The sequence below is a fragment of the Mesoplodon mirus genome, assembly GCF_964341445.2.
Source record: "Mesoplodon mirus genome assembly, chromosome: 2".
Taxonomy (NCBI): Eukaryota; Metazoa; Chordata; class Mammalia; order Artiodactyla; family Ziphiidae; genus Mesoplodon; species Mesoplodon mirus.
Window position 1 is genome coordinate 37191492 of NC_138977.1, and position 22180 is coordinate 37213671.

General features: G+C 38.5%; 1 protein-coding gene across 4 annotated transcripts in view; it reads right to left on the reverse strand.

Moving 5' to 3' along the window:
- Positions 1-21751, reverse strand: part of ARHGAP24 (Rho GTPase activating protein 24) — a 516018-nt gene extending 494267 nt beyond the window's left edge. For 2 of the 4 annotated variants that reach the window (XM_082632359.1, XM_082632358.1), the window contains exon 1: positions 21250-21344. Coding sequence is in view for 2 of the 4 variants with exons in the window: in XM_082632355.1 (XP_082488481.1) it covers positions 21250-21603 (354 nt within the window). In the remaining 2 variants the exon portion in view is untranslated. Of the gene's footprint in view, positions 1-21249 lie in introns of all 4 variants that reach the window. The other 2 variants (XM_082632355.1, XM_082632357.1) reach the window with 2 other exon arrangements.
- Between the last annotated feature and the right edge of the window lie 429 nt (positions 21752-22180).

Consider the following 22180-nt stretch of genomic DNA (forward strand, 5'->3'; position numbering starts at 1 on the left):
AAAGATTATAATTTTCTCAAAAGCCAGAGAGGAAATAGACTTCTTCAAGGAAGGAGTTCTTTACTTTAGGTTATGAAAAATAAACACATAAACATTCCCACCATACCAAGGATTCCCATGTTTAAATCAACAGTGACTGTAATGAACCTATTTCTGCTGCTGTTGGCCCTGCCACATGGTGATACTCTCAAGCTGTTACTGTTTTACAACTGCTAAACCAGAAAGGCACACGCAACCGAAAGCTTTCCTAGATCTCTGCAAAGGATGACAATAGCATATCAATGACTCTCTTACTAAACCTCAGTAAATAAACACCTTCCTTTTCATGGTTCCCAATAACTCTAATATTTTTAATTAATTAATTAATTGATTGATTGATTGATTTTATTTTTGGCTGCGTTGCATCTGCGTTGCTGTGCATGGACTTTTTCTAGTTGTGGCGAGCAGGGGCTACTCTTTGTTGTGGCATGCGGGCTTCAGTAGTTGTGGCTCGCAGGCTCTAGAGCGCAGGCTCAGTAGTTGTGGTGCACAGGATTAGTTGTTCTGCTGCATGTGGGATCTTCCCAGACCAGGGCTCTAACCCGTGTCCCTTATATTGGCAGGCAGATTTTTAACCACTGCACCTCCAGGGAAGGCCCCCAGTAACTCTAAACATGCACTTTCATAAGCCAAGAAGTTACAAGAATGTCAGCATTTGTATAAAAGTAAACAGAACTTTGTAACCACTAAGTGTGACTAATGGTGGGAAATGCAGTCACTAAAAGAAAGAGCTCACTGTGCTATTTAAGATAAAAGATTAAAATCTCACACCAAGAATAATAGTAGTCTAACTACTTCAGTCATTCCCCAGGGTTTGGAATCTATATAATCAAAATGAGATGCAAACATATATACAGTAAGTGGTAGTTTTGCCAGATTAAAATTTTCTTTCTCTAACTGAGAAACATAATGCTGACACATATAAATTACAGCTAAGGAAAGAAACCCAAGCACTGGCTCACTATCATACCTCTATCTAGGCGTCAGAAATGCTTGCAACACATATTATGTTATAGGGCACTAAATTCCAACACACTGTTAAAAATAGACATCCTAAAAGGAAGCACTTTGCCCTCATATATATTAATTGTTGATTAATAACAGTAAACATTTTCTGTACCTGTTACTTGATTTGGGCTAGTCTCCTCTTTTTATCATTTCCTATCCTTCCCCCCACCCCTTCTAGCTCCCTTCCTTTTTCACTGAAACCCAGAAACAAAGCAGAAAAAGAGACTGCTACACTCTGTAGTTTGCAGATCTCGTCTTTCAGAAAGACAAAATCGTTCGTCAGGTTGGAGTGTCTATTTTGGCTTAGGTCACTCCTTATCTTGGGACTTTTCATGAAATTTTGTCTTATTGTACTCAATAAGACAGACTGTTTTCTGTTATTTTACTTCATATGTCAGAGACTAATCGCTATTAAAGAGATTAAGATGGTAAAAACATAGAGTATTATCATTTACTCTTTAATAGTCATTTCCTCTTTTGCTTCATCCTCACGTAATGTCGTCTTGACTCTTTGTAATGCAAAATAGCTATTTCTTCTCTTTATTGTACATAATATATATCTTAAATTCCCACATATCTACGCTTCTAGAAAATGCAGGTATGATGAGACCCAAAGAGAGGCAGGGTACACAAATAATAACAACAATAGCAATAACATTTATTGAGTGCTTGCTATGTGCCAGGAACGCTTCTAAGCACTGTAATCTCTTAGCTCATTTAAACTTGATGACCACATAAAGTCCTCTTTTTTGTTCTTATTTCCAAGAAGAAACTAAAGCCAATAGAGATTAAGTACCTTGATCAAGAACCACATAGGTGGTAGAGTAAGGATAAGAACATGAGTAACCAACCCAGAACCTGTGTGCTGTGAGCTGCTATAATATGCGGTTTCCAAAAAAAAAGGAGAGAATTTAAAGTGCAGATGATGAAAGTTCCACTCCATATGGAGGAAGTGTAAACGTGCCACATCCTCAAAGAAAACGGAACAAACATTTCTATGAATACTAGAAAAGGAATATTATTTGTGTTGTAAATCCCACCTAAAGTTAAAAGGGCTTTTTTAAAAGGTGGGGGGCTGAGGGGGAGAAGCCTGAATAGCAGGTGTTAACTGGGATTCAGTGGTATCGCAGCCATTTAAGGTTTGTCTAACTAACATATGACCAAATGCCCTGGACTTCTGTTGTTTCTTTGTCTGGGGTTTTGTTTAGTTGCCTTCTTACTTTTCCAGCAAATGAAAGATGTGATACATACCTATAATAACAAAAGGTCTGTGTGAAAGAAAAAGTTCTCCTTGTCTCTTTGAATATCTCTTACAAAGACTTGGTTAGGAAAGACATAATATTTTCAGTGATGTTAGAAATGGAGAGTGAGGTTATAAAATTGTACATAATCTCCACCTTTACAAGCAGAGGCTGAGTCAGTTCTTCATGAAAACTTAAAGACTCAGGGAATGTGGAGTTGAGAATATAATGAAAGAACCAGAACAATGAGAGTGAGAGTTAAAAAGGCTTGAAACAATACTATAAATAAACTACTATTTATACGAGTTCCTAAGCAAATTCTAGCAAAAGATTTAAAAATTAATTAAAATATTCCAATAGAATAAGATGCAGCTTCCATGGGTTTTTACATTTTCTTAATTGTAAGCAGCATGCTTATCCAAATTCCACAACAGCCTGAAATCATATCAGAATTATGAAGCTTCCTTATCATGTTGGTAACAAAGCAGGTATCAAATTAGTTTATTAAAAAAGCACATTGACCTGTAGGTCGCTTGCTTAAGTATGCAAATATTCAAATCAAGACAATATCTCCATAGTTTTCCTTGTAGGTCATAGTGTTTTGACTCTAAAGCTAAAGAAAATATAGTTTTACACAAATATTGTGCTCTAATTAGAAAATATGTTTCTCACAGAGATATGGATTAGCAATTTTGAAGTATTTTACATGTATTTATGGATTGAGGAAATAAGTAAATATATTGTAGGAGAAAGGATATACATTATTTTGTCAATGAGCACATCTAACACTTAGATCTTGGTTTCTAAATACCATTTTTCAACAAAAGAAATCTAGGCTCCTTGAATGGCTGATCCAAGGGCTGGATCAGAAAAAAAGTATAAGATGAACTTGGAGAATCTTGTGGTAGCAGAAAATAAGAAGTGTTCTAAAAATGATCATAATATGAAGAAAGGACACAGGAGCCAACTTGAAGATTGGTCAAATGGTCAAATCTGGACAATTTGAGCAACAAAATAAATGCAAGTTGTAATGGATTAAAACTCATAGATTGAAACAAATACCCATGAGTCCATATTAATTGAATAAGGTGTAGAAGAAATGTTAAAATAGAAAATCACCATTTGAAAAATACCACAGTGACAATTGTTTCAATAAGGAATCATCAATGAATGCTAAAATTCGTGGTTGAAAGTAGGATGAAAAACTGGTCATTTACATAGTCTCAATGTATCTCCCCACAAGATGCACACTAATTACAGAAAAGGAAACTAGCAACTTAACAACAGAAAAACCTGGCAGGCCTCAATTGAGAAATCAAAGTTAACATCATTAGTAATTAGACATCTTGACATCACATGCTTCCTGATATGAAGAGCGTAGCATCATTCTATGGTACTTTTGTCAAAAATGCATAATCTGAATTTAATCATGAGAAAACATCAGAAAACCCAAGTTGAGGGACTCCAAAATAACTGGTCACTACTCTTCAAAAGTGCCAGGAGCATGTAGAGTAAAGAAAGATTGAGGAACTGTCCCAGATTGGAGGAGACTAATAGACATGACAACTAAATATATGTGTGATTCCTGTTGTATTCTGGTCCAGAAAAAGGACATTGGTGGTGCAATACAGTGGTACATCTATAGGTTAGTTAATAGTATTATGTCAAAGTTAATTTCCTGGTTCTGATATTTTTAAGATGCTAATATCTAGAAAAAGGTTATATGGGCATTCGTTGTACTATTTTGCAAAATTTTATGTCTGAAATTATGTCAAAGCTAACATTTGCACCATGAACTGCTTTCAGCTATGTTCTTTCATTTGACCATTATCCCATTTTACAAAATATTTGTAGTGACTTGCCACTGTTAGTGAATATCAGAACTGACTCTCAAATCCAGAGTGTTTTGAACCAAGAACCAATGTAATATTTGCCACATCAGCTGCTTATCTGGTTTTACATTTCTATGAAACCTTTCTTGATGTGGGAAGAGAAAGGAGGAGTTAATAATAATACATATACAACAGTTTGTTCAAGTATTTTGGAACAAAGTGAAATATTTGGAGTGGAATGTGTGGACTAATTCAAATTGAACAGAAACAATGATCAATCCAGTACATCCCCCAAAATGTGTAACTGAAGAAGATAGGGGGCCAGATAAACACCATGAACAATAATGATGAGAAGAAATATGGGAAGAAAATAGGAAACTGATATGACAAATCTCTAGGGTAATAAAGAGATAAAGCAAAGAAAGAAACAAATTAAAGGGAATCCAAATGTAAGAAAGAGTAAAGAAAGAAAGAAGTGGTTAGGGAAAGGATAGAAGCAAAACACTGAACTTCAAAGAGGAAAGGGCCTGCCACTCTGAATTAGAATGGAAGTGACCCGGGTGTTGATGTGGTGGCTGACTCATAGCTGTCACCTGCTCAATACAGTTTCAAATCCATTAGAATTCATAACATGAAGCAGCTGAAACTGCTGCTAAGAGAACTTAAAGTTAAGTCTAAGAGAACTTAAGGTTAATTCTTCTGAGATGGCATCACAGGCATCCAGAGGCACTGAAGCAATCATCATAGGACAAAGTCTGGGGTCTACTGGTTGATGATGTACTCTAGCCAGCATCTTCCTTGAACCAAGAAGAAGCAAGTATAGATTCATGGCAAAAGTCTAGATGAAAAACACTGGCTCCAAGACCCCAATAAGTACCTAATTCACTCTGAACCCCTCTCTGGACCTCTGCCCAGCATCACCACTCTCTTCAGTCTGGTTTTCACACAGCCACGTGGGTGTGAACATACTCCAGGAGTCCTGGTGATTTCTAGATAACACTTGAGCTGAAATAGAGCTTAGCTGACTTAATACGGACAAGTGAAAAAGTCACAGAACAGTAAGTGGCAATTAGCAGAAGAGACTAGTTTCCATTACCTACTTTCATAGTCATAATTTCTGAGTCTGATATGTAAAGTCACACACAAAAATTAGCAGAAGAAATGAAAGAGAACAAAACCGCTCTTTTCTTAAAGGCTCACTTTATGGAAGAAATGTACTATACTAGCCATCAATGAACTAAAAAATAAACAATTACAATCCAGAAATGGTCATTAATTATGAAAAAGTTATCAATTTAAAATTAGTCTAAGAAAGCATTATTTTTGGGTGATAAATTGCAAGACATTTAATATCTTGCCAGATTTAGTCATAACTTTGAAGAGAATAAAGAAGAAAATAAGATAATTGATCAACCCAGAATACCAAATTTTGTACTAACCCTTATAAATACCACTTATTTACATACTATTTATTATACCAAGTGAAAAAAAGCCACCCGTCCTTGAATATCAGAAAAGTGTTAAACTAAACAGATCTATTAATAAAAGGGATATTGGAGTCTGAAGAAAGAAGCACTTGTGTTGGACTAAAAACAGAAAGATTAGAAAATCTGAGACTCAATATCATATCAGATGGTCTCTATGGGGAAAAATTCAGCAATAAATTATATAATAATGAAGGCTTTTATGACATCATGCCATTCAAGTTCTTTTCTGAAATTTTTTTTCAAAAAACCTATCAAATACTAGTTAATAACCACTTATTACCACAAGAAAACTGCTACCCTCATAGACCTCCGGAGGTAAATACATCAATGCATTCGTCTAATAAGAGCTGAGCTGCCAAGTTAATAACTTTCCAAAAGCTGCCAAACAGACATTCTATGGCTAAATTGTTTACTACAGTTCTTAGTTGTCAAAAAAATAAAGGTGTTTCTCTGCATCTGATTAAAATCAATAACAGCACCAAATTGGGCATCTCAGAAAGCAGGCAGGTAGACGGGTTCCTGTGTGAACTTAGTCTAGAGAGAATTCTCTGGGAACTTAACAATGGAATAACAGGAAATTGCAAGGTAAAGGAACTACCAACTCAAGAAAAAATCAGCTAATACCTTTGTTTCAAATCAAAGCTCAGATTTAAGATAAAAATTTAACCTGGTCCTTTGGAAATAACAAGTTACCAGAGACCTTTGCTGCCTGCCCTCAAGTCTGTAAACACAGTCCTAATTATTCTGGTTACAATTATGTCTCAATATTGGTATCAGGAATCAATCTCAAATCTCTTAAGCAGTCACAGGATCTGTTCCCTGACAGTATTCACCAACAGCAGCACCAGCTGTAACTCATCACATCCCACGGTCCTAGGAAATATCATCAGTAATTTCAGCACTTTCCACCTTAACTTCACATATGTATTTATTAATTCTCTCCCCTCTCCCTCCCTCTCTCTCTCTATCTCTTTCTCTCCACCTCCCCTCCACCTCCACCCCCTCCAGGCTCATGGTAATATGACCTTTACATATTATTCTTTCTGAGTTATTTTAGCATTTCACATTAATAATAAAGCTCATAAATGATATCATACACAAGTTGCTTGGCATTTCCATAAAACAGTTCAATATAATTTTATTTCCTTAATGGCTCTTTCTAAGACATTAAGAAAATGTTTATTACCTCAAACAAACAGAAAACAGCAATAAAAAAATAGGCCACCATTATTATTGCTATGCATTTGCTCAGTGTGATTTGCTAAACAAATAAGAACTAACCCTCATAAAGCTACTAGTATCCTATTCTTGCTTGAAAATAAAAATATTAGAAGCCGAGTCCCAAAGTGACACCATTGAGCTGCCTGCAAACATCTGAAGGAAGACTAAGCATTTAGTATTTTCTCTTTTGTGACATCGAAGTAACCCCACTTTTCTGAGATAGCAGCATACACTTTTCAGAACTGCCTGCAAAGGTGCCCGGAGCCACGTGATTTGGCATCCCACAGCTCAGTGGCACAAAGGTCTCACCTTGTTCCCGAGGAGGAGTCCCTCTCAACCAGCTGAGCTATGTGCCGCATGGCACATGCTCTATTCGTCCTCCCGTGTTTCCGAAAGGACTCCCTCAGAGCCTTCAAGCCCCAGTCCCAGGCTCATGTCAGGGAAGCTAAGGATACTCCTTGGAATGTTCCACAAATTAAACAGTAGAGGATGGGACCGCAAACAGAGAGAGAATAAAAGCACTGCACAGAAAGAACTCTCCCTGTTTCTCAGCGTTACACAGCAGTTACCATTAGCCAAAGCCTCTTTTTCCCCCTCCTCCATTCTCTCACTCACCTTGGATTATTTGGCCTGTCAAGGCAGTGCTTAAGGAGATTAACCTGTTTTTGTTTTTTTAATTTTTGTTTTTGTTTTCTGCATGAAATCTCTTAGCTGGTAATATACCATCAGGCTTACTTGTTTCTTTGTTTTTCAGGAATATGAAAACATAAAATAAGAGAACAGTGTACAATTATAATGTGGTTTGAAGACTGAACTGAATGAAAATCTACAGTGTATTGAGAATATTCACATTAAATGGATTCAGTATCATTAATATTATTACAAGCAATTAAGTTAAAAATGTAACCCAAAACAGAATGTATTACCAGTTACACCTTGATTTTAATATGGTAATTTTTCAGCTGCCTTTAGGGTTACTCTGGACTCAGTAAGAATTCTTTTTAAAACATTACAGATTCACTTGCTCTTTTCTCAGCCATAATTCCTCACCTAATCGATAGAACACAGAAAATCATGAGTGACTCTTTTCACAGTTTTGCCAGATGGTACTTAACTAGTACCCTTCTAGTTGCAGAGCAGAGGAGGTAATTCATTATTTGCAGTGGATGCCATAGGCTAGCATTTGTGTTTAATTGTCTCAGGGGACTCACAGGTGAGAAAGACCTCTGAAAAGTGAGACAGTGGGGTAGAAAAACAAATCAGCAAAAATCAAGAGTCTGGTTTGCCTTTTCCTGACTCAGTATTCTGGGGCAAATCACCTAGATCATTTGGACTCATTTCCCATATTAAAAGATTGAGATAAGATGGTTATAGCTATTTTCTAAGTGGGCTTTTGTGCCAATGTCCAATAAATTCATTCTAAGAGGAATGTAGCGTGTAATTTATAATTTGTTAATTGTGGAGGCCCAGTATTAATTGTGGAGGCCCAGTATAGATAATTAACATGAAAGACTACCCAAAGAAATGGTTTTTTTTAATTCTGTAATTTCAACCCTATCTTGAAATCTAAAATTTTACCAAATTTATAGGAAAAGTTACACATTTCAATTTCACCTCCCTTTCCCCCTTCTCCTGCAGAGGTATTAAGGCCCAAATTCACCAAAGAAGGGAGAAGCAGGGGTTCTCTTTCACTCCTGGAAAATATCAAGTTGGCTTTGATTTGCTAGACAACAGTTTTACCCATACAACACCTTTTATCCTCACAGTATCTGAGAGCTGAATATAAGCAGTAGTTTAAAAATATACACATTAATAAACCAAGGACTTGACAAACACAAGAAGGAAGATGGAAGAGAGAAAAGCTTTTAAGAAAATGATCCTGTGATTTAAATGATTCCAAAGCAAAGTTTATGTCAAATTTGAAAACGTAACCAGGGTTCTTGAGAAGGCCCTGGATGAGTCACTCTTGCTGAATGGGCTCTATCCTTAATCTGACCCAGAATATATAAGGCCAACCCAAGTGCAGGAGGAGGCCAGAGGAGAAACAGGAAGCATTCATGTCACTCACCATCATGTATAAAGCTGTTAAGCACGTGATATTTCTTATCATACAGAATTAAATCTGTGTATCAAATGCCTTCATCATGGCATTATTTGAACACAAGAAATGTCTCGTTCCATTGAATGGCAACTTCTGTAAGTGATTTCATTAAAAATACGGCTGTCAGGGCCTCCCTGGTGGCGCAGTGGTTGAGAGTCCGCCTGCCGATGCAGGGGATACGGGTTCGTGCCCCGGTCTGGGAGGATCCCATATGCCGCGGAGCGGCTGGGCCCGTGAGCCATGGCCGCTGGGCCTGCGCGTCCGGAGCCTGTGCTCCGCAACGGGGGAGGCCACGGCAGTGAGAGGCCCGCATACCACAAAAAGAAAAAAAAAAAAAAAAAAAAATACGGCTGTCATTCTGAAACTAGTAATTTCATACTCAAAGGGACTATTCCTAGTATGCCTTCAAGTTATATTTGCACCCTGTACTAACAGAGCTGAGATTTTGCTGCCTTTCTTACTGCATAGTCAATAGATAGTGCAGAGAGCTGGAGGCTGTTCTCCCCCATGAACCATAAACACCAGTTGTCATCTAAGAATAGATAGTGTTTGCATTTGTGTTACTGAAACAGGAGAAAGTATATGATGACTTCATTACCATTTCCCAGATGACTTTATAAAATATGGAGTTAAAACTCAATCTTTTAACTTTATTTGCTGGTTTGCAATGGACATGTTTTTGGCATTTAGGGAAAGAAAATTTTTTGTAGTGAGGGACTGTCACACACATTGCAAGACATAGGACATTCTTGACCCCTGGGCACTGACTGCCTGCCAGTAGCTTCACCCAATCACTGTTATGACCAAAATACCCTCATGCATTTTCAAAAGCCTTTTAGTGAATGGCATCACCCATGACCCCAAACCCACAGCTGATGGAAACTAGCCCATTGGCACAAGGAAAGGTCAGACTAAACTTTATCATGTAATCTACAGACTTCCAGATCCTCACTCCTCTATACAGTCAACATCCAAATTTCAGAGCCCTGTCAATTACACATATAACCACACTCCTATCAAAATTGTTCAAAAGGAACACTACCATTTAGCCACAGAGACTTTTTCAAAGTTGGAACAATCTTAGAAAGTATTAACTCGAGCACCTTTACTTTATAGATAAGGAGACTAAAGTCCAGAAAAACGAAATGATTTGCCTGAGTTCACAGATGCTAATTAATACCAGAAGCAGGATCAGAGCCCACCTCCTAGTTCCTTTCCCTTCCACTCTCCCCGAACCACAGGTTACAAAGTAAAGAAGGATCTTTCAAAACATCTCTCCAGCCATTGTTTAAATATAAAATTTTGGGCTTCCCTGCTGGCGCAGTGGTTGAGAGTCCGCCCGCCGATGCAGGGGACACGGGTTCGTGCCCCGGTCCGGGAAGATCCCACATGCCGCAGAGCGGCTGGGCCCGTGAGCCGTGGCTCCTGAGCCTGCACGTCCGGAGCCTGTGCTCCACAACGGGAGAGGCCACAACAGTGAGAGGCCCGCATACCGCAAAACATACATATGTAAAATATTACCTGTGGTGAACCAGAAGGTTGACTTTCTTACGCCTGAAACTCTTTTTTTTTGCTGACAATTCTGTCCTGAATAGTATTTTCACACACCACTAAGAACTTACTTTTAGAAAAGTTAATATGTACCTATTGAAAAGCTGTTTTTTAAAAATCCAAGGTAATACTCTTTTTTTTTTAAATGGAAACGTCCTCAAGTCTTTTCTAGTGAATCTGGATGCTGTATTTTCAAATAGAATTGTTTTAAGTCTTAAATACACCCTCCGACCAAAAACCAAATACAACAGTAAAACACAATAATGAACAAAGGCTAGTCAAAGCAATATTGCCTGCTCTCTCTTTAAAGTAATGGCATACAGTCCCTAAATATCTTAACTACATTCATTGTTTTCATTAATGGGAAAAAACAACCCAGTATAAAAATTTATGACTTCAGTTTTTCCCCCCAATTTTTTTTTGTTGTTTACCATCAGTATTATTGTTGCATTAACTATCAGTAGACTGCCAATCTCTTGTCTGCATGTGCTTTTCAAAATAAATGTCTCAATTAGTACAATACTGAATGCAGGTTTTTATGAGTTCTTAATTTAATTCCCAATTTTACAGCTGTTCAGGCATCTGGACTATTATCATTAAAATGTTTCAAATTGAACACAACTTAGATATTCAGGGCCCTGGGCTACTCACAAAGAATGTTAAACTTTTATCTTGTAGTTCTAGAAGAAAGTACAGGATCTAACTACTCAGTGTCCTTCTACATATAAAGTAATTGACTTCTGTGGGATTCACGCACCTGCACCATGAGGCAGCACAGAAAAAATAGGAGAAAAGACTACACAAAACAAAAGTCACACAACACAAAACAGCATTTTGTGGAGAATTAACATCTTTAGTCAATATAAGACAACATATACTTTAAGCCACTCAAGTCATTTAGATATACCCTTACCTAATTTTATCATGATTTCCGAGCGCCATTTTTGAATAGGTAATGGTCCTTAATTACCTGGAGGCCTTTTTAAAAACTCAAATGGCTGGGCCCAGGTGGGTCTCAGTAATTTGCATTTCTAACAAGTTCCCAGGTGAAATTGATGCTGCTGGTCTTGGGACCACACTCTGAACTGCTACGTTAAAGGATTTAAAAAATCCTTTATTTTGACAGTTATCAATAATAAGAAGCACATTTTCTGTTTTTACCCAGTGTGAGGTGCATACACGCACATTAAAAAAAAAAAAAAAAAAGGAAGTTAAAACATGAAACAATTCTTACTTTTACTATATGTAATGAACACTGATTTCTTTCTATTCCATTCCATCCTGTTCTATCCCTTTTCATTTAAAAGGAAACACTGGTCATGAACCACTGATTTGATTTTATGACCACTGATAGAGCAAGACCTATAGTTTGAAAAATACTGCTCAGGAATCCTATGTTCATCATTTAATTTAATAATAACTGTTGACATGTATTGACATTTACCAGATGCTAGATAGCCTTCAAGTCTCTTTGCACGCTCACTTCATAAACTAAAAGCCCATAACAATACTATGGAGTAGGTATTATTAAATGCCCATTTTCACAGAGAGGAAATCTGTGGTTCAAGGAGGTTAATACAATTTGCCCCAGGTCACAGGGCTTATGTGTATCAGAGCCAGGTTGGAACATAGGTCTAATTCCTGAGTATAATGATAAAGTATGGCATAATATCTCACAGTAAGATATTTTACTTTTGAATCCCAGATCTACCACTTAGTGGCTGTGTGACTTCAGTAAGTTACTGACTCCCCAAGTTTCCATTTTCCCATCTATAAAAGAGAGATGATAATAGGTCCTACTGATGTGGGAGCTCGAGGATTAAAGGAGATAACCCAGGACAGGAGTTTGGCATAACTAGCATATAGTAAGGCTTCAATAATCATTACCTATTGTTAGACACAGAAACTGACTCTTATTTGTCACATCATACACTGCCTCGCTTCCCTTGCCTTCTAGTTTCCAGTACTATATCCGAATTTGCCTTTTCTCCTGATTCCTTGGCTTCTGACACTTATTATCCTGTGACCTTGCTTCTCCCCTTCTCCCATCCATCCTCCTTCAGCAGCTCCATCTGTTGTGCGGGAGTTCTCAGGACTCCTCACCAAGATAATTCCTTGTAACCTCCACCTGTTTCTAGGCACCAAAATTCAAGCCTCCCCCACAGAACCTCTCAGCTTGAGCCTAACCCCATAGACACAGAAAAGTTATTCCATAATGAAAGTGTGAGTTGTTACCAAAGTATGAAATCTCTAATCGGCAAATGACAAACGTGAGAGGGCTAGTCTTTCTGTATACCCATAGATGCCTTTGTATAAAATTGTTGACGCTGCCCTTGACCATTTCACAGTAACAATTAAACCATAATGGGATACAAAAACCAAAACGGAATTCTGAATTTGGTACTCATGTGGCTAAATCCTAGTTTTATGCAATTAGGTGCAACAAGATAACATCAGGCTCCTTCTTTGACTCCCCTAGCTCATCTTTTCTTGCTAGAAGTTTCTTCATATAAGAAATTTTAAAACCAGATATTCACAACACAATAAAACAATCAAAGATGACACCTCAAGGAGGCTGGAGAACTTTTTTCTCTAGGTAACTTTACAGATGGGACTGAGATACACTCCAACAGTTCCTGTGATAAATGCTCCTTTCTTGAGAAAGATTAGCTTTGAAATTACTTTCCCTATTGCCCATTTCATTTCTGTGTGCCCAGTGAGTACTTCCACCAGTAACTCCACTTTTCTCCCCTTCTCGGTTGCTACCCCCAGAGAAATAATCCTTTCCTTCTATATTTTACCTTTTTCTTTTCTTATTTTTTAATTGAGGTATAGTCAATTTATGATGTTATATTAGTTTCAGGTTTACAACATAGTGAACTCAATATTTTCATAGATTATACTCCATTTAAAGTTATTATAAAATATTGGCTATATTCACCATGCTGTACATTGCATCCTCATATCTTATTTTATACCTAGTAGTTTGTACCTCTTAATCCTCTTCCCCTATCTGGCCCCACTTCTGCTCCCCCAATGGGAACCACTAGTTTGTTCTCTGTGAGTCTATTTCTGTTTTGTTATATTCTTTCATTTGTTTTATTTGTTTAGATTCCACATGTAAGTGAAAACATACAGTATTTGTCTTTCTCTGTCTGACTTACTTCAGTAAGCAAAATACCCTCCAGGTCTATCCATGTTGTTGCAAATGGCAAAATCTCATTCTTTATTAATGGTTATATAATATTCCATTGTGTATATACTCCACATCTTCTTTATCCATTCATCTGTTGATGGACACCTAGGTTGCTTCCATATCTTGACTATTGTAAACAGTGCTGCTATGAACACTGTGGTACATATATCTTTTCATATTAATGTTTTTGTTTTCTTCAACTACATACTCAGGTATATAAAGAGCTCATAGAACTCAATATAAAAAATGATAAAGTGATTAAATGGGCAGAAGACCTAAATAGACATTTTTCCAAAGAAGACATTCAGATGGCCAACAGGCACATGAAAAGATGCTCAACGTCACCAATCACCAGAGAAATGCAGCTCAAAACCATAATGAGATATCACCTCACATTGGTCAGAATGGCTATCATCAAAAAAATAAATAATAAATGTTGGTGAGGATATGGAGAAAAGGGAACCCTAGTACACTGTTGGTGGGAATGTAAGTTGGTAAAGCCACTATGGAAAACAGTATGGAGGTTCCTGGGGCGGGGGGAATTTATTTATTTATTTATTTATTTATTTATTTATTTATTTATTTATTTATTTCAGCTTTTTGAGTTGGGTCTCTAGTCCTCAGCTCTAGGATAACCTGCCCCCTTCTCTCTCTGCCACCTCCAACTGTTGCTCACAGTGTTCCTGTGGCACACTTAATGGTGGATATAAACTTGGGTTACTGTAATACAGAGCACTGTTCATGAAAATAGAAGGGCTGCATCTTTATAGTCATCTTTTTACTATAATTTGATGCACCCAATATTAAAAGTACTGACATATAGAAAGTACTGACATATAAAACTTCTCATAAGCCGTTTTGCCTAATAAAAAGAAGCCCACCCCTTACCTGGGATTTCCTGGGATCATTTCACAAATAAATTACTTGCCCTTGGGGCAAACATCTAGGAATTAGACAATAAGTATAGATCATTGTAATTTCATGGACCATATCTTTGCTGTTCACCTCTCACCAGAAATAAAGTCTGGTCAAACCAATCACTATAGATTGATTCAGTTACCAGCCTATAGTAGAGGGAGCTTCTTTTCTCATGAGAAAACCCTGATGGTGGTAATCCACCCCAGGGGACTCAACTTATTAGCACCAGAATGTCATCTAAAAGACCTTCAGGAGAACTTCAAGGCCAGTTCCTGGAGACCATATTGGGACCAGGGTCTATACTATATGTCAGACTCATTGAAACACAGATTATCGTTCTAAAATTAATATTGAAGAGAAGAGCACTGAGAGGAGGTGACATATTAGAAATAACAGGGTATTTGGATTCAGATAGATTTGTTTTTCTAAACTCCATACACCTTACTACCTATAATGTCTTGAGTAAGTTTTACCTCTTTGAGCCTAAACTTCCTTATACAGTGGGAATAATATGTCTGCATTAGATATAATATAGTTTACTTCTAGAACTATTAATTATTTCTAACTATTTCTAGAATTAGAAGTAGTGTGTGTTAAAAATTTTCATGGAGGGCTTGGTATGGGCTGGCCAAAAAGTTCATTTGGGTTTTTCCATAAGACATTACGGAAAAACCTGAACGAACTTTTTGGCCAGCCCAAAACTCAGTAGGTACTTAATTCATTAGAGTGCTTATTATTATGAAAGTCTATGTGACTTAAAGAGAGAGAAAAACTCAGGACAAAATGAGAGTTATATCCCCTCAGGAAATTTGAAAAATTATTATCTTTTCTGAGGACTCAATTTGATAGGCAGAGTACAGCCCTAATTACAGATCCGAATCATGACATTAGCCTCAATTTACTGATAGATTTCATTTGTACAAAAAAGAAAGTTTTCTCTTCTGCTTCTCTGAGATATTCCTGAGGGCACTCTTCTATACATTTATGATATGCATATTGAAAAGAACTCACATGTTTGGTCTTAAGTACCTACTTTCAAAATTACTCAGATATGATTTTCTTTCTAAGGTTCAAGAAATGTAAATTTGAGGCAAGGCCATTTTATCTATCAGGGAGTATAAAATCAGTACCTAGAATGTTTCAAGGAACCACAAAAAATAACCTGGAAAAATTATTGGCTCTGAAATACTAAAGCTACAAAATAGAATTTTATAAGTATTTAACTACATGTCTTAAAAAAGGAAAAAAAAAATGGAGGTAATTCAGCCTATTTCCATAATGGATTTGAGTTAACTTTTAACTTAGTTAAAAGGTAGGGGTATGTTAAGTGCATTAAAGTAAGGCTAAAAGGATGCAAAACATGTCATTAGAAAATCTCAACAAGGGTACAACTGTGCATCAAATTTAGTTCTGAGTTTCTTGGGTGACAAGCCAAAATGAGAAACATGGTGATTTTTAGCCTCTTTTCTTCTAAGAAAAGAAACAACACTAGTTAATCAAAGAGACACACTTTTAAAGCAGTTAAAGGCAAAGAAGAATTTATAGAGATCTTTATATAAGGCATATTGAAATACATAACAAAAAGTGCCAAGATGTTTTCCATGGAGTCCATCTCTTTTCTATTGACTCCCAGTAAAAAATAAAAAGTATTATATTAAAGCATAGTGAATGAAGACAATGTAACAAAAAGGAGTTATAATATGATTAGGATAGATAAATTTCCAGTCATATAATCCGATAAAAATAGAGAACATGGAAGATTTTGAAAGCTGAGTAGACTATTACTCTTAAATATCAATGGTTGCTCTTCCAGTCTTCTCAGACATACTATATAAAGAGCAACTTGAGCAACTTGAACTATATATGGTCCCTGGATAGTGCCTGAAACACAAGTATTATGCATTCTTTATTGACAAATTATCCACATGCTATACGGCTGTTATGCAAGTGACAAAAGTATCACCGCCCTGAAAATGAAATAAGCCCATTTGTATTGTGGCTCAAAGGGAGTGTAATCCTCACCTCCTTTCTACAGGTTAGGCAGCAGCAATAACTGCAGACAAAAACAATTTTTTTTCAGGAAGCAACTTTGAGCGTAAATGCTCAAATGAGATGAAAACAAAACCAATATAGTAAAAAAAAAATCAGGGGCTTCCCTGGTGGCGCAGTGGTTGAGAGTCCGCCTGCCGATGCAGGGGACACGGGTTCATGCCCCGGCCCGGGAGGATCCCACGTGGAGCGGAGCGGCTGGGCCCGTGAGCCATGGCTGCTGGGCCTGCGCGTCTGGAGCCTGTGCTCCGCAACGGGAGAGGCCACAACAGTGAGAGGACCGCGTACCACAAAAAAAAAAAAAAAAAAAAAAAATCAGTAAAACGAAAGTAGGTGCCCTTCCGAATTTCCTCCTCTCCTTCCACCTCTACATTCCCCTTTAGTTAAATCTGATTCCCTCAAACACTAGCACTCAAGATAATTATTAAATAGACAAAATTAGTATTTCTATTTTGTTTTATTAATTAAGATTATTGCCCATTCCACAGGCAACATAATCCATTATTAGTCCTCACAGCTAAATCCAGGACCTCCCACTGGGATCTGACAGATTACAGATTTTACAGTATAATATAAAAAACAATTGTGGAAGATGCATATCTATTCTAACTGTTTCTACTCTCTTTAAACTCAAGTGTATTTTGTAATTTCAAAAAGGAAAAATGGTTCCACACTAGATTTTGTTTTGTTTTGCTTTTACTTTAGAATAGCAAAAGCACAAAATTTCGTCTCTTCTAGGAATTAAGTAGGCTTGTGTGGGCTGGTCTGGAAAGTGAATTATGTTTGGTAGCACTGTCACTTTTGGAAAGTGAACCCTGAGTCCAAATAGACATTTTTGAAATGAACTTTGGGGAAATAACTACCTGCATAAATTGGAGTCCACCACTGCTTTTTTCATTCATGACTTTGCTTGCTCATTCACTTAGGAAACATTAACAGATGCCGACTATGTTTCAGACACTGTGCTAGGCACTAGATGCAGGTGGTTCCCTCACCACCAATACACTCATTAAGGAACTCACTGTAGTGGGTTGGGGGTTGCATAAAAATTATTAAAATTATTATTCACAGTATGTTTAAAACATGGAAGCAGATAAGATGAAATGATTAATTCTTCCTGCACAGAACTGGGTAAGTCTTCCAAAGGAAGTTCCACTTGAAGTGAACCACCAATAATCAAGAAGGGCTTTCCAGGCAGAGGGCATTCCAGGAGAATGAAATCCAGGAGCAAGAAGTCAGAAGTATGAAGAGTGAGAGGCCCTTGTGTAGGAAGACAAAACTAAAAAGGAAGGGCTTTGAAGAGCTTTTAGTTGCTATACTAAAGCGTTTAAAGTTACTTTTATAGATCTTTGGAATCTATCAAAGGTTTTAGAACAAGGGACTTATACAATTAGATCTGCACTTTATAAAGATTAATTGTGGCAAAGCCACAGTAGAATGGAGATGCTGCTTAAAAGCACACATGTACATAGTAACCTCTGAAAACCGAACACTCTTTGAGTCTTCATCACAATAATCCCTTCACTTCCAAATGTGCTTTTACTTAGCTGCTGAAACCATCATAATCTTGTAAAGTTTGAGTTCATATAGCAAAGACAGATGGGTTACCATTGCAAGACTCAATATGAAGTTCCAACTCTTCACATGAAGAGCATTAACTTCATGACTAAGTTGCCTATTTACGACTTTAATTTTAAATATCTTTCTCCATCTGGGAGAAATATTAATCCTTTAACCACAAGTTTAAGTATAAACAGGCATCTTTTTATTTTAAATCTCTTCTGCTTTTTTCCTCAGTAAAGTGTGATCAAGATAGAATGGATACCTCAGGTTCTCATTATCATCAAACTTCTCCACACTCATGTAGGACCAATTGGGTGGCTGTCCCTCCTTACCGGGCTCCAAGCTGGGGCTCTATCCACCTTCCCCATCTTATTTTTCCAAGGCATTCGGCTTTACCAAAAATTGAAACAAGGCAGAAAGAAGGAATCAGCATTACATAAGCTCAACTCATGGGAAAATAACCCTTCAACACTGGCCAGAAAAATCACAGGAGAATAAGCACAGGTAACAAAGACGGTCCTACAGCACTGCAAACGCTAAGAACAGTAACCAAATGCATGGCCTGGACTTTGCAGTGGCACCACCTACTTTCAGCCTTGAGAAACCAACCTGGACACTGACAAGAGCCAGAGAGAAAACACACTTCAATGGGCCAGTAGGTCACAGCAAAACTATTCAGGGCACTGTTGGTAAACAACTAGGCTTTGACCAAGACAGCAAAATAAACAGACTCAAACTACTCAGTACCACCTGCTGCACATTCCTTGCCCTTCCTGCCCCACCACACCCCTGCTTCCCTTAACCCACACCCTCACCCTAGAGAGCCCAAGATCATACAGTAAATAAAACCATGAGGATGAAAGTTCTCAGAGCTCTGGCCATTGCTATCCTGAGCAAAACATGAAAGGATTTCACTGAAAATTTCAGTCCAGAACACTTCCTTCCCACTTTTACACTTAAATCTATACTCTTGTCTGGAAGGGGGCATTGCTATTTGTTCTGCAGTGATTATTTTTCTTGAGAACACAATTCTTCCCCTTACTCAAGTCTTTATTTTCAAAATGGTTCAGATTCACTATATATACAGCCCAGAAGAACATAACTGAGAAACCATCCTCCTCTCAAAACCAAGCCCCTGAGATTAAGTAATAAAACCAAATAACACAGTTGAAAGCCAAGGACAGACTGAATTTCAACAGCCTTTCACATGTAGAAAGGATTACAGATTCTCCTTCCTTTTATCACTCTAGTTGTGTATTCCTTACATACACCTCAAACTAAATTCCAGATCTGCAAAAGTTCACAGGTTTTCCCTTATTCCCACTTAAAGGTCTTCCACCAAGAACATACCTCCTCTGAATGGAAGGAGGATTTTATTTATTTTAAGGTTTTGTCAATATCTCAGTCCTCCAAGATGTCTAAGGTGAATTCTCTGACAACTCAGTGATGGCTCTAAAGAGAACAGATTTCTCGACTTGCTACCTGAAGGTCAGGCACTCAGGGAAGACAAAAAGGGGAATTGTATCATTGGGCTCTCTTAGAGGTTGAACTATCCCCAGAGAAGAGGAAGTATTAAGAAATTTAAAAGGGAGAGTGAGATCTTAACAAGTCTAACGTGGGCTTTATATTTGTTTTCTGGCTTTTTCTAATATATTAATTCTGTGTGTTTTATGTTTTATGATGCCCAGCTTAATACCAACATCCATTCTTGCCCTTAAGGGTTGGTTTTGAGTTCTAATTAGAATCAGGGGACAGCTTGTTTGTATTTAATCTGTCTGTCCATCTTCTCAGTAATTGAGTAAAGCTCTTACCTCTACTGTAAGTATCGCTGGGTTTCAATTGATTTGTCCTACTTAGCAGACACAGCAACACATATTGTTTTGCTTATGGATAAGCAGACGCTTTACAACTTTAATATTTCAAATACCCAGCATGATTTATTTTTTTCCTCATTTTAAAAAGAGGTGAAATAATAATGTCTTGCTAGGTTTAAAAAAAAAGAGTAGTATAAACTATGAGGGAACCAGAAGTAGCTTGGAAAAAAAAAATATATATATATATATATATATATTTTTTTTTTTTTTTTTTTTTTTTTTGCCGTACGCGGGCCTCTCACTGTTGTGGCCTCTCCCATTGCGGAACACAGGCTCCGGACGCACAGGCCCAGTGGCCATGGTTCACGGGCCCAGCCGCTCCGCGTTATGTGGGATCTTCCTGGACCGGGGCACGAATCCTTGTCCCCTGCATCGGCAGGCGGACTCTCAACCACTGCGCCACCAGGGAAGCCCAGAAATGATATTTTAAATTAATTAATATATGCATAGACTACAAGGAAGTCTGGGCTCCCTATTACTAGCTGGTATTGAAAACCTAACATCTCTAAGGAATCCAGAGTAATATTCTCCCCCTTTCTACTTGGGGACTTGTACAATAAACATTTTTTAAATGAGAAGTATTTTTTAAATTAGAACATATTACATATTCATTCTCAAAAGAGGTTGGATACATCCTCGAAAAGTTACTCTTTAAAAAATCTAAACAAAATCTTTTGGGTGGCTTAAAATTCACCAAAGATTCCCTAACGCTTTGTTTACAATGAAAGTGTTATTATTAAAACATACCTCTGTATGCCTGTTATCTAGGAAACTTATAATACTGATATAAGACACCAGCAGAAACAAGCATCGGGGAAAGGGAGGATAGATACTAAGGGAAGTGAACTGCACAGAGTTTTCAATTCCCTCTATTTTTAAGCCTAGAAGCGCGAACCACCAGTTTGCGTTGTTTTTATCCATTTAAAAATAATAAAGGAGCATTGTTTCCCATCATCTACACACGCGCGTACACACACACACACACACACACACACACGCACTGCACCAGCACGGGATTCCTGCGATCCCCCCTCGCCCCCTGCAGCCCCCGCCCCTGTCGCAGACAGCTGTGCCCGCAGCCCCCACGCGCAGGCGAGGCCGCGTCCCAGTCTCCCGCGGTGGCGCCGGAGCACACCCCCCCCCCCCCCCCGCCCCGCGGCGTCACCTACCCTCCTCGGAGCGCACGACAGACGGGGGACGGCGACTGCTCCGAAGAAAAAGGCCCTCAGGACAAGCTGGGGGAAAAAAAGAAAAGAAAAAAGGGGAAGAGCAGCCTCCTTACTTCCCACAATAAGGGGAAATGTTGCGCCCCATGCACTTGGTAGCTCCGCAGCTGTAGTTTTGGAAGAAATACGCGGCGGCAGAAGGAGCTGCGGCTGGGGTGGAAATTGTGGGTGTTTCCCCCCAGCCGCCTGCGCCTCGATCCTCCCCGGTCCCCGCTGCAGCCTTGACAGCTCCCCTGGCCTTCGAGACCCTCCGAAGCCCCGCCGGTTTCCACCCGGAGCTGGATTGAGTTGCCACATGCACTTGAGAAGTCCTAGCAGTTGCGCAAAGAAGAGTCCCAGAAGTTAGAAAGAGTGACTGTGTGTGAATGTGTAAATGTACAGTACAAGAGGCTGGAACAACTGAGCCGGGCCAACCCTCAGACGCAGCCCTGGGTTTCAGATTTCATTTGGCAACTGGCAGCTTCAGAAGATTCGAGCCGCACTACTGGGGAGGCCGGGAGGAGCCCTGTCCTCGCCCAGCGCCTCACTGCTCGTTATCTAAGAGCCTGAGTGACTGCCAGGCGCCCGGCTCCCCAGCGGCCAGGCAGAGCCCTGCCTCGGTCTCCCCGCAGCTGGCATCACTCGTTTTATTTCATGTACATCATAGACACACATTGGTCACAGATCTGGGGCTGTGGGTGCGGAAAAGAATGGAGAAACCATGTCTTCTACCCCCTAGAAACTCTGCATTTCTTTGACCAAACCCCCCCCGCCCCCGCCACACACACACACACACAAGGTTTTACTTGCTTCCCTCAGCTATCTATGTAAAATCTTATTTCTCCAATCAGAAGTACCTGGGTCATTAAACCTGTATTCCTAGAAATGTTTATTT